We start from the raw sequence: 13,785 nt of genomic DNA on the forward strand, positions 1-13,785 counted from the left end.
GGGAATAGCACTGCTGAGCATCCGGCCTGGCCCATAATATCAGTGCCCCAGATACCACCAGGAATGACTTTGGATCCTTCCCCTAATAAGAGGTATTCCTGGCAGTGTCCCAGCAGCTGTGAACCTGAAGTTGGGACAGTGTTGACATGACAATCGAGAGGCTTCATAATTCACCCCATGGACACCCTGTGAACAGCTGCTATTAATGCCCCATTATTACCTCCATGTTGTATCTGATGTGATGACTTTTAACCTGCTAGAACTCAGGACATTGGTTTATTTGGCTTTTCCCTCAGGCCTTCCTGCTGGATTTTGAGTCATGTAGGTGTGACTTGGTTATTTTTTGACCTGTTCTGAAATCTCACTCTTGAACCTTCTAGAACCAAGATCATAAGTAATATGAGAAATAAAAGCAGAAGTGAAACAAATACATACAAACGAGGCTTTATATTATATTAACACTGGGTTTCTTAAAGTGTCTTATCTTGCAAGTTTATCTGAAGCTCTGGTTTTTAGCATTTCAATCACAACACTCCCAGTTAGGAGAGTCATGCCAGTGAGAGGAGAGCTTCAGACTTCAATCGTTTCCTGGAAACCGGTATATACAAAGCTGAAGAAATAAGATGTGATTGTTGGCAAAGATCAGTCTTTAAACTTTTTTTTGCTTCCTTCTTTTGAATATCAAGAGTTTATCCTGTCATTCAGCAGAATATGGAGACTTCATCTAAAATTGAAACATGAAAATGATCTTTGAGGAAACTGTTGTTTTGCAAATAAATCACTATTTCTTAGGTAAACATTCTCTACTAAGTACTCCATAATCATTCTATCAATTAAGTACGAAGTATTCTCAAAAATAATTGGGGTTGATCAGTCTAAAATAAAAGCACCTTTTATGTAGATGATAACTGTTTTAAGAAGGCCTATTTATTCCCACCAAAAACATAACGAGGAAATGGGTGCAAAGCGTAATTAAAGTTCTCTCATAACTAAATGATTTAAGGACCGCTAACGTTGGAATAAGCTGTCCAAGGAGAGTATGAATTTTCCATCCCTGGAAATCTTAAAAAGAACTAAAAACCACTTGATTTATAGCCAGATAGAAATCTCTTGGGGCTCAGGGTCCCTCCAAGATTCTATTATTCTGATGTATGTTCATCCTCATGTAAATTGGGGGTTTGAATTGCTTGTCAGTATTGGGGTACAAGCACAGATAGGAGGCATCCTAAATCTCCTTACTGCATTTATAATTATGACTCAGTTCTCAGAGGATTATTATTATACTGCTGTTGATTGTTATTCACGTAAAGAAGCTTCTGGAACAAATTAGGCAAGTAACAGTTAATCAAGAAAAATTGGGATTTGTGGTGCTTAACTGCTAAAATTAATATTAAACTAGGCTTATAACTATTGACTAATATGTGCTGAATGCTAAAGTGGAGAGAGTGATAGGGGTTGGTAGGGCCAACAGTGGGAGAAGTGTATTTGAGTGCGGGTACAGGAATATTTTGCCCTGTGGTAGCTTGTGATGGAAAGAATTTAAAGCAGTTCAAATAAGTGAAGGTGTCTGCTTTCGGTGTGAGTAATATCAGCAACACACAGGACTGCACAGACATCCCTTGGGCCGTGCTAATGAATTGGTTTCCTCACACTGTCCAGAACTTCAGACCATTTGATTCACACACCACCTCCACTTCATTAGGAATGCCCTTGACCAGCAATGGAAAAGAAAGGGAACATACTGCAGTTTCAATTGTTGTGGGACTCAGGTTTTCTCTCAGCACTGCATATACACTTGGAGACATGGGAAGAAGGTCTGATGGAGACGGTGGCTCAGCTGAATCACTTCGGCTTAAAGAGGTAACAAGGTAAATATTAAAAAGAATTAAAAAAATCATTGCTGGTGGTGACTTACTGTGTCAGGAACTCATTTCTAGGACTTTATTTGTGACACTGAGAATGCCCAATTCATTCTTTGATAACACAGCCTTCAGCCTACTACATGGAATAAATATATGGCATGTGAAAGGACAACTTCATAATTCCAGTCATGATAGAATGTGGTACGTCCCGAAGACACTTTATGTATAAAAGGAAATGGAACATTGAGCATTAAAATGCTTTATTCTCAGTTATATCTACTCTGCTCTACTCTTAAATTTTCTATAGGAAAGCTTTTTTAAAAAAATAAATTCAGTAATAAATATTTTACATGTGACTAAGATTACTTACATTGTTGAGATTGGGATAAAAACAGAAGGAACATAACCTTTGTCTCCCCTTTCTGTTGGTCTTGAGACTGGAAAAGAAAGGCACAAAGTTGGGGAAAATGTTATCAATACTATTGATAAAATTAGAAAAAACGTCTAAAAAGATATAAGTAATGCTAAAAAGAGAAAAACATCTCTTGGCAGGCCCAATCTGACTTTACATATTAATGTCTTTAAATGCGTGAGAAAGATTGAGAATCAACTGGCTTCTATGCTACATTTTTTATGCTACTATTACTGTTAGAATTAGTGTTAGCATAGAATACAATATTCTATGCTAATATTACTGGCTTCTATGCTACATTTAAGTTTGATTATAAGAACTGATTTATTCATATATTGGGGGATTTATAATAACTCAGGACTTTTCATTAAAACTGACACCAATCACAATCTTATAATTACAAATTTTGAAGCATAAATATCAGTGTTACTAAAAGTGCTACTGTTCTATAGTCACAGTAACATATACAAACCTCACCTTGGAAACATTCCCAAAATTTCTCTGCTATACGTACTGAACATGTGTTTGGTCCAATTGTAATTTGGACCAACTGTAATTTTTCAACTGTAATTTGTTGCATTTCACCAGATATAGACACTTAAAAGCCACAGGGTTTTCTGTTGTTATTGTTATTGTTTGTTTGTTTGCTTATTTCAGAAGGGAATGAAATAGGGTGGCAGCAAGTCACCCTCTCTGAATGACAGGTGTAGGATATTCCACAAGATGGTGCTCAGAGATTTAGTTGCTATAGATGAATATTTTAATAGATTGTACATCCTTTCATTAAAGAAACAGAATGATGAATTTATATTACAATTATGTAGCTAATCTCATGAATGTTCTTTCATGTATTCAACAAATATTTACCACATGCCTCTTTTGGCCAGGTATTATTTTGGCCAGGAAAGGTAGGCATGTCAAGACTTGTTATGGGTAGGCTAGGAGGTAGGAGATATTACACAGACCCTCTTGTCTCCTCCCTGGCAAATGAACAATACTGAGTTAGAGACTACAGTAAGATAAAAAATATAAAGCTTATAAACCCTAAGCTTTTGCAAAAAAACAGACTTGCCTAACTTTTACCAGCTTTCTAATAATTACTTTCTTTTCCTCCCTTCCACCCCGCAGTCACAGAAGTATAGTCAGAACCACAGAAGGAAGGAGAAAACCAAAACTCTCCAAGTGGCTGTGAGAAGCCTCCATGGCCACAGTGAAGTCTGGTGACAGCTACTGATTACTAACTATTCTGCTAGAGTTGGACAGCCCCAGCCATCCCCATTCATGACTGCTGACACACCACTTCATTTCCAAGGCTTTGACCACCACATACCCGTTGGACATGACAGTGATCAAGTAGACATAAAAAGAGGAACTTCATTTACTTTACTCCAATATGATGTTATTTCCCAAAATCTTAAAAAGAAAAGCAAATAGAAAGAGCCTAACCTTCGCATGGCTGAGAGCTGTAGTGTTTACCGAAGGCTTTGTCTTTGGGAATGTCAGGGTATAAGTACTTCAGAGGGTTTTCAGGAATATTTTCAGCCATAATAACCTTGTAGTCTCGAAGGATGTCAGCAAATGGCAGAGCAGACAACCGGCCTTTATTGTAGGGTTCTACAGAGTGGAATCTCACTTCTCCTGGAGAAACAGAAAGGAGGGGCATATTTGGGTCCCACAGATATTCTTTGTGGTCATTCTTCCTACCCACATTATCTTCATGACACTGATTATAAAACAATGCCAGCCCTTCTCTACAGTCTAGACAGTACAGATTGCCATGTGATAGTGGACACCCACATGGGCTGTGAGAAATTCATGATACCGTGTTCTGGCACAACTATAATAACAAATACTCAAACCCACTGAACACGTGGAAAATAGAACAACATGCTACACATTTCTGAAAACTGGAATACGAGTAACCAAACTCAATACTAATTTCACAGGAATAAACAGTAGTGATCATGTACCATTTTCAGAGTGGTCCACCCAAGTGAAAGTTATTCCTCCAAGGTGGCTTTCGCTGAATCTTAACAAAAAGGTTCCAGGCATTTTATCCTTTAGCAAGAGTCGTTCCTTCTCCTTGCTAACAAAGCCCATGACATACCTAAAAATAGAACAATGCATAGTTTCATCTGATCAAAGACTATAATTTATTACATTTGCATTTAGTTCATTCACAAAGAATGGACCTAAATTTGTTTTGAGTGTAATCAAAAGCCTATGGTGCCCGAAATAGTCTTATACAGATTGAAGTAAATGTCAATATTCTATGAAGAATGTGAGAAACTGCAACTATTACATTTTCCCCTTATGACACTAAACATGCTTGAAGAGAAAAGATTAAACGGAAAAAACTAACAGCATAAAAATAACTAATGAACTCATGTGGAAAATATACCCTGTAACTCACCCATCAATCCAAAGGGGAAGAATATGTTTCTTAATTAGATCTAATATTGCTTCAAGCCATGTCCAAAAGGTAAATGATTTCCCGGGTAAGTGTTCCTATTGAAATAAACAAACATCAGGACAATAACTGTTTCACTAGTAATGTTGATATAATAATTTGAGTTCCATTTTTTTCAGTGAAATATTTCTGTAAAATGAGACAATACTTTAGAATTTCTTTTTAAAATAACCTTAATAAAATAATCATCAAATTCCCAGATTATGATATGGAGACTCAAAAAGGAGCACTATTACATTTTCACCCATCAGATCTACAATATGAAAAATGATAAAAACCAATTCTGGCAAGGACATAGAGAAACATGCATTCTTATCTGGTAAGGACTGTAAATTCAGACAAATTTTCTAGATGGCAATTTGGTAATGTGTATTGAAAGCTTTAAATATTCCTTTAACTCTTTGCTCAGAGATTTTTTGGGATTTTTATGTGAAGGAAATGTTTAGACAAGTATAAAAAGGTATATATACAAGATCCTAATTCCAACATTAAAAAAAATAGCCAAAATTCTAAGCAATGTCAATATCCAACTGGCAGTTTAAAATGTATTTTCTAAATCTTAAAACATTCTTCTTCCAAATTAAATGCATGTTGCCATTGATATTAAAAGACTACCTACGGTTGTCGGGTAGAAAAAACATCATATAAGTGATGTCCTCCCTTCCCCTGTTTGTACCTTGCAGAATTTGGCCCAGGTGAGATGACCATCACTGTAGCCAGATTGGACTAAAATGAAAGAAAATAATGAGATTTTTATTAAACAATTAAACTCTTTAATTTGGTGCTCAGTTTAGATTTTCCTTCCCCCCTCTTCTTTCATGCATTTCTTAAGCACCTGCTATGTGTTTATAATGTACTTAATGCTAAAGACAGTAAAAATATATCACGAAATTTACTATCTAGGAAACAATTCTTTACCATGGATTTTGCTAAAGATAACTTTAGGAAAGGGGTGTCTAGGGCCAAGCCTCCACGAATGGATAGAATATAAATTGTCCGAGGGGGAGAAAGAAGCCACTCCAGTAATAAGAATAATGTAGGATGAATAGTGGACGTGAATATGGCTTATATAGAAAACAGTAAGAGCAGCCAGATCTTGGTGGATAAACATTATAAAATCAACTTGTATAAATTAGACGTAGCCAGACTACCAGGAATCTTGGCTACTACCATGAAAAGGATGGACTAAAGATTCATTGGGCAACAAGGAGCCACTGACTGGTTTGATCAGGGCAGTGAAAGGATACAGGAGTTTCTATCTAAATTTCTAAGGAAATTATACTCATAAGAATACTTTGATAAAGATCTGAAAGAATATGGTGGCTATCTATGCTACATATTTAAGAGCTTTTACTCACTCATTAACAAATATTCATTGAATTCCTACTATGTGGTATATGCTATAAATAAGAATTAAAAAGGATATTTACATTGGTAAATATTATAATATTCCCAAAGCCCTGATCTGTTTAAAAACCTATTGATCGGGTAATAGCTACAGCATCACCTGTAAGTCAAACTTAAATCACACACATTTCCACTACTATTGCTCAAATGCATCTTTGGCCCTACTTTAACTAAAAATGTATACAAATCCAATTTTAATTCTTTTTTTGGTGCTAAATGTGTTCACCCCAGACTTTCAAAATATAGATATCTCTTAAAATTCTTTTAGAAAGAGCTTATGTTATAATCTCTACATGGAGTACCAGTGTCTCTATTTTGCAAACTTTAGAAATGTCAAAACAGAAGTTTTCTTAATATAAAGAATTAAGTATTTCCTCGGTGATTTTAATTTCTATTGCATTGATTTTAAATTTTCAGCTATTTTCTATGTGGTTAATGACCATTGTGATATTAATATGAAAAAGCTAGGCACCATTATAAGACTTCACGTTATTTTCACTGCAAAAGGCCTAAGAACACCCTGAAGACTGGAGTGTGGAATGGAAAGGAAGGGGCTAGAGAAGTGGACAGGCCTGGCCTGTGTCTTGGTTCTGCTATGAACTAGCCATGCAGCTGTGGCAAATGACTTAACCTCTGAATTTAAGTGTCCTCATCTATAAAATAGATCATTCTGCTTTAAAGAATCATTGTTCACCCTGAAAGCACTTCTGTAAGAGAGACAGTAAAGCAGTTAGCTCTTGTGCCTGACATTATAGTAGGCACTCAATAAACTGTGATGATACTTGTTATCATTAATAGTAGTAATATCACCCTGCTTCTTTAAAACACTTGAGTACTAAAAACAGGAGCAAGTTCCCCCGTCGACCAGCTCTCACCTGTCAGCTTCTCTGCCAGCATGTTGAGTTGATCTGAGTTAAGGCCACGACCGACATATGATGAAAACTGCCAGCTCATCACTTCCAGGAGTTGACTCAAAGTGGCAGATGGAGGGTTATTAAAGAAAACCAAGTTCTGAAATAGAGTTGCAATGATGATTATATTTATTAATCACACTGAACACACTGTAATTCAATATATAGGATTCCTGATTTAAACTCTTTTGGCCAACCTAAGTTAACAATACATACAGAATATCTCATTTCTGTTGTGGTTTTTAATTAAGACTGATTTTCTTCTTTTCCTAAAGAGTTCCTTGTTTCTTCAGACTAAAATAATATACAGCTCAATCTTATCCTTGAAAAAATCATTGGGCGTCTTTTTATCTTTCTCTGGACTATAGACTATCATTAAATTCATATAAATACGAGGTGTGACCAAACCATACAGTGACTGTTTAAATGAAAAAATACTTACAGTAAAAGACACGTTGCCATTTATCCCCCTCAAAGTAACTCCCCCTCACTTCGAACACATTTATCCCATTGTTCTTGCCACTTTCTGAAGCAGTTCTGGAAGTCCTCTTTCGTGAGTGTCTTTACTTCATCCTCCCTCATGACAATGCTCCGTGTCACACACTACTTCTGTTACGGCAATTTTTGTCAAATAAAAACATTACGGTGTGTCCTCATCTACCTTATTCACCGGATCTGGCACCGTGCGACTTCTGGCTCTTCCCCAAAGTCAAAATGATCATGAAAGGTAAATGTTTTGAAACAATTCAGGATATCGAGGAAGCCATGACAGTACAACTAAAGACACTCATGAAAGAAGACTTCCAGAACTGCTTCAGAAAGTGGTTCGAAGCGAGGGGGAGTATTTTGAGGGGGATTAATGACAATGTGTCTTCTACTATAATCAATTTTTTTAAATTGAAACATTCACCATATTTTTTTATCACACTTCGTGGTTAACACTGTCCAACAAATAACTGGACAGATATTGTTTTCTGAAATAATACTAATTTTGAACAAAACTTATATCATGTTATTTAATTGGTACAAGCTATACCTTGACCAGACAAAGCATCCCAAGCACAAAAGCAGTTAAGTCTCAAGCTAAGGAAGATGACCCTACAATATGAATTTATAGTTAACCTGGGACTCCTGTTTTACTGAAATTAGTAGTCTTTTTTTATGTTTCTCTAGACAAGAGAATCTTCTGCATGATCAACTGTAAACAAGACTGTTTGTACCAGGAACTGGGTCAACGATAGTGGAACAGAAGACTTCGTCTCAGATTTCGGGGAAGCAGAAGGTGTGAAAGATGTTCTAAGAGAGAAGGAGGTAAAGAAGTGAGAGATCTAGTGTAGTACAAGGAGAAGACCTCTGGCGAACATGAAAGGGAACCAATTCAAGAGATTTCAGAAAGTGAGAATAAAAGGACACAGCATCCAATAAGGGTGGGAGATAGGAAGGGGAGGAATGGAGAGAAAGAATTTCTAGCGAGGCCATTTTCCTTGAACCTGAGAATTGTGTCTGGATAAATAGCCAAAAATCATAGAATAGAACCAGGGTCTAGGAGCTTGGATTTTGAAGCAGAATAAAATTAAGAAGAAAAATCAGAGTTAGTTGTTATGTTGGACTCTGCGGGTACGCTGTGCATCTATATTTTAGGAGCTGCATATGATCTACATCTCCAGATTCCTCATCCAGGAGCTGAGCAGAATCTGGGACAGTTAGTGTGACAACTTTGGTATCTTTCCTATAGAAAAAGGATGCTGAAGAAAGCTAACTGCTGCACACTGTACTCTGAGGCTGGAGGACAGGGAAGTGTCCTATCTTCCCTCCTAAGTCCTGGAGTTGGATGAAAAGCTCTTAATGTGCGTAGTTCCTATGGGGAATGACATTTCATTTCAGTGGTATTGGCTGTTCTTGGCTTTAAAGACCAAGTGATTTCTCTGATGAGTTCTGTTCTTCTCACTGGAGGCTGAGAGGATGGAAGCAAAGCCCAAAGCTCTCCCAAAGCAACCTTCCTCTGCAGTTACTCTGTCTCAGATGCCAGGGCTGAGTCATTTTGCATGCTCTTTCCTTATTAGGCACATTAAATAAAAGGCAAAGAACACTTAGAGCTGACTCTTTATATCTGTTTCCATTGCCAGAACCTAAGGTAAAAGAATTCTTCCCTTTCGAAGGAATATTTGCTTTGAATTAAGAAGAAATGTTATTTATATCTGACCTATTTTCTCTAGATTTTGGTGGTTTCCAGGACAACACACTGAGGTTTTCTAAGAGGGAACAAGGGGAAGTGCTGACTCATCTTTTTTTGCCACTCCCTTCCCTGGTTGTCTTTTAAGAAGAGCATCTATTCTCTGCTTGCTTTGTAACTTGAGGCCAACTTTTGATCAGTGTCTCAAGTAACCACTAGATGGCAACAAAACCCAACTTGAGCCTAGAATGGATTAAATCTATAATCAACGTCAATGGATTAAATCTACAATCAACTCAAAAATTTGTACAGTCAGTGTGTAGTTAGGCAAGATTGATGAAGAGTCTAGTTACTTATTTGGAAACCAATTCTCTACCTTTGTAGAAGAGCCTGTGGGAGATGTGGCCAAAAGTAGTTAAGGAGGTAAACAGCAGATAGTCATCAAATTCTGCAGCAAGGTGTCCCCCCAGAGCCCAGTTAGCACAACCACAGGATGACCCTAGAATTCTCTGTGATGCACATGTTTGGGAGCTGACCAGACCCACTGTCACTTTTGCTAGCCAGAACTCTCTCAGGTCCAAGTACATTTGAATATAATACTTTAAATATAACTTGAGAGAGGAATCCTACAACTAGACATATTGGAGTTCTGGAATAAAACAACCCACAAAGACATGCCAACATTTTACTTACATACATATACAATAAAGGTGGGCTTTATTGACAATAAATCACATTGAATAGAATTAAAGGAGGAGAAATAGGGATAGAGAATTTACCTGGGAATCATTGGTTGACACATTGTACCAAATGATGGATGCCCAAGCATTAGGTAACTGACTGACATTGGAAATCATCACCACAGGTAATGAGCTGGTCTGGTTAAAAAAAAAAAAAAGCATAGTTATTACAGGTAGTTGCACCTTAAATTGATTTTACACTTGACCCTCTCCCCTCTCCCCAGGGCCATCTCAAGCCAATCCCACTCCTCCAATCCTGGTGTCTATACTACCCTCATCACTAAAACGGTGTGTGAAGGCACTGGAACTTTCTGACCATATATGAGTTAAGGGTGTAGGAAGGAAAGAAACTATAGAAACAGGAATCCTTTCAAAAGTGCTTGGTCAGTCAGCTTCTCCAATATCTTCCTTGACGTTGTATAAATATTTATACTTTCTTATATCACATACTGCCTTAAATGCAATGAATTAGAGCTTGTCTTGATTTAGCAACTATCCTCTTAATAAGTTACACTAAGGAATCTAATTTTAAATATTTCTCTGGAATGGATCAATATGTTCAAATTATGATCTAACATCTAATTAATATACCAGACATAGGAGTTTTATTGTACAAGATGAAGAGGTAAGCAATTTTGAAATACAAAGCATTATGGGAGATAGAGTTGTCTGGTTTGTAGTGGTAGAACTCAACTTAGTACTATTGGTACTGTAGTTTTCAACTTTATGGAATAAACACACTTTCACAGACTAGTCTGGGAAACTAAACAACTTTCATTCGTCCCTTCCCAATAACAAAGGTTAGATAACTGTAGACAGTGAAATAACCATTTGATGAACTTAATAGCTCATGGCAACAGAAGTTTAGGGAAAAGAGATGAGGAAGGAATCCATAGAAGACTTTGTAACTATATTTATGTTCATTAAGATAACAGGAAAGGCAGAACTCTAAAATAATACACCCTACAAATAGGATCGATCATACTCAGGGTGTGTGAAATTGTGTTTGTTCATTCACATACTTATTCATTCATTTATTCAACAAATGTTGAGCATCTGTTATGCGGTGGGCATTGTACGAGGCACTGGGAATGGAGTGACAAATGAGGCATGACGTCCTGCCTTCAAGGAGCTCATAGACAATCATGTTCAATTTAATTCCCAAAGTTTCTTTACTTCTTCTTTGACTTCAATGGTGAATGTTGTAAGAGGATCAAAACCATGTACTGTTAATGCTCCTATGATTTATCTTTACTCATTATATTAGAAAAACCTTCTTTCTGAGGGATTTTTATGTACAAGTTAAATTTTTGAAAAGCTATTACTATATGACATGGTTCAAGGATATTTATTTCTCTTTAGGCTTTCCACTGAGTATCCATGACTCAGAAAATCCCAGAAAACAAGAATATGTATGTATATTGAATTCATAATGCCCACGAGATTTTATCATTCATATTTAATTAGAATAGTATACGTTGTCTAATTAGTTAATATTTGCCATATTGATTTTCTAAATTAAAGCAAAAATAATGAATAGGGATGTACTAATATCTAGAAAAGACTGAGTTTTCATTTACAAATGCTGACCAATTCCTGAAAATGTTATTAGTAAATAGCAGATGTTTCTTGAAATACCTACCTCCAAATCTATAGTCAGGCCATAGAGACAGATCTGTGTTTCAAAGGTTATGGAATGAAGCTCCTCAGTCACCATGTGACAGCCCTAGGGGAGAAAGAAGTAAGTTTTTATCTTACAAAGGCAAACTTTCCATCTATGAAAATCTGTAAAAATCAATAAATTATCAGAGTATATGCCCCCAAATATTCCCTAGAATGGAATATTTTTTTATTATTTTGAAAGTTAGTTAGGCTACATATAGAGTTTGACAAATCTTCATTTCCAAGCAGAATAATTTTAACAATATAATTTCTGGCTTTTATAATTCCAGTGTGTTTTCATCACTTGAAATTCAGACAAATCGTTCTTTATTTTCTAATTTTGGGAAATCAATCCTTTTGACTTACCAACTAGTAATAAAAGCAAGTCATATGTGTGTAGATATAACAGAAACAACTTGGTGACACAATGAATTTGTTAAAGAGAAAGCAAGATTTCCTTCGAGTTAAACATGGTGGGTAGAAAACCTACCTGTATTTTCCTCTACTCCCTCCAGAAACTTCAACACATAACAGCTGGAATTTTGTTTACTTTCAAATATAAAGTAAAACTGTAACCAAGATCTCCTACTGAGAGGTAGGGGAGTGTGGAGTGAGGGTGGCAATAAGGTGCCATGTGCCTCAGAGCCAGGGGCCTGACGCAGTGAGCCCCTGAGGCTAGAGAATGAAGAAGGCTGACCTGGAGAAATTATGAGCTCCAGCCCATGCAGGAGATCCCACCTCTCCCCAACCCTTGTTGGGGACAGGAGGTTTACTCTCTGGAGCTGATGAAACAGAGGAACTAAAGAGGCACCCTGCATTTTGGATACAAGGTCAAGCTGAGGGCAGAGGTGAAGTGCTGTGTTAAAGAAAGGAAGGCCTTGTAAAAATGTACGGGGAAGCTCATGCCCTTCCAGTTTGACATCTCTAGGAAAGATATCCAAGAAGTGGACTAGACCTAGGAAAACAGCTTGTAGATACTGCCTTTGGGGGTCCCCCAATGAGATAAACATCCTAATAATCACCCGTAAGTCTACAATTCCCACCATGCACAATTAATGAAATATACATATTTCATTAAAGAGTTCTTAAAGATGTTTAAATTTTTTTATTAATATCCTTACAGATATAACAAATATATTACATCAGTGAAACAAAAACAAGATGTTATTAAAAGAAGCATTCAGAAAACAATAATGAAGAATTAGAAATATAATAAGAGAAATAGGCAAATCAGTAGAAGGACTAGAAATAGGATGAAGGAAATGATCTGGAAAGTAAAACAAAAAAAGAAAACCCCGAAGAAATGAAAAATAGGATAGGAAAAAATAACACAGAATTAATACAGAAACTCCCACAGCAAACTAGCAGAAGTTCTATAAAGAGAACAGATAAAAAGGAATAGAGGAAGGACCAATGGCATAGCCCAAGGATAACTCACACACTGCTGATGGGAGTTGGTACAATCCCTTTGGAAAATAATTTCTCAATATCTAATTAAGTAGAAGATGCACTCCCTAGGGTGATCGTGAAAGGACGTTTGAAAATATATCAAAACAAAAAACCCCAACAAAAAGCAATTGAGCAATAGAATCAGAGGTCAATCAACTCAGATTGCAGCAACAGATGGAGGGTTCTGAGGGATGTTGCCAAGGAAAAAGAAAAAGAAATTCAGATTGACATGTTTGACCAAATTGTGAGGAGTTTTTAAGTAAAGAAGGAAAGTTTAGGGCTATAGTAGTGACAAGTATATAAAATAAACTGATCAAATTAAAAAATTGAGGCAACTAATAAATACAGGGAAAACTAAAAGTAATACAAGAATGGAAATACAATCATATTATTATATGGCTCAGCTGTGAACAATTTTTTATAATCATACTAATGTAAACATTGAATGTATTAACTAAACCAAAATATGTCATATAATGACATTGTGAAGATGGGGGAAATTTATATGTATGGGGAGAGCGGCTATAAAAGAACCATAGCTTAACCATTTATGGAAAAAATTCAGGAATTAAATGTACAAAATTTTTTATAAAGTGAAGAAATATCAGTATGCTATGAGCATGATATTTATAGCTCAGAAAATGAGCACCTCTGGGGAGAGGGCTTGCAGTGGAAAGGAGTGGGACAGAAATTGCTGTT

General features: G+C 36.4%; 1 protein-coding gene and 1 long non-coding RNA gene across 6 annotated transcripts in view; one reads left to right on the forward strand and one right to left on the reverse strand.

Annotated features, from left to right (window-relative positions):
- Positions 1–428: 428 nt before the first annotated feature.
- Positions 429–13,785, reverse strand: part of STAT4 (signal transducer and activator of transcription 4) — a 90,982-nt gene continuing 77,625 nt past the window's right edge. For 4 of the 5 annotated variants that reach the window (XM_019740778.2, XM_019740777.2, XM_019740779.2 and 1 more), the window contains 10 exons: positions 11,618–11,701; positions 10,015–10,113; positions 7,027–7,162; positions 5,421–5,470; positions 4,688–4,782; positions 4,245–4,381; positions 3,721–3,912; positions 2,233–2,299; positions 1,743–1,851; positions 429–724 (listed from right to left, as the gene is read on the reverse strand). In XM_019740778.2, coding sequence (XP_019596337.1) covers positions 698–724; positions 1,743–1,851; positions 2,233–2,299; positions 3,721–3,912; positions 4,245–4,381; positions 4,688–4,782; positions 5,421–5,470; positions 7,027–7,162; positions 10,015–10,113; positions 11,618–11,701 — 996 coding nt within the window. In that variant the 3' untranslated portion in view covers positions 429–697. The remainder of the gene's footprint in view (positions 725–1,742; positions 1,852–2,232; positions 2,300–3,720; positions 3,913–4,244; positions 4,382–4,687; positions 4,783–5,420; positions 5,471–7,026; positions 7,163–10,014; positions 10,114–11,617; positions 11,702–13,785) is intronic. The other variant, XM_019740781.2, reaches the window with a different exon arrangement.
- On the forward strand, positions 695–3,703 carry LOC141572926 (uncharacterized). The gene is made up of 3 exons (XR_012498497.1): positions 695–792; positions 1,703–1,868; positions 3,403–3,703. It is a non-coding gene; the product is annotated as an uncharacterized LOC141572926 (long non-coding RNA).

The sequence above is a fragment of the Rhinolophus sinicus genome, linkage group LG01 (assembly GCF_036562045.2).
Source record: "Rhinolophus sinicus isolate RSC01 linkage group LG01, ASM3656204v1, whole genome shotgun sequence".
Taxonomy (NCBI): Eukaryota; Metazoa; Chordata; class Mammalia; order Chiroptera; family Rhinolophidae; genus Rhinolophus; species Rhinolophus sinicus.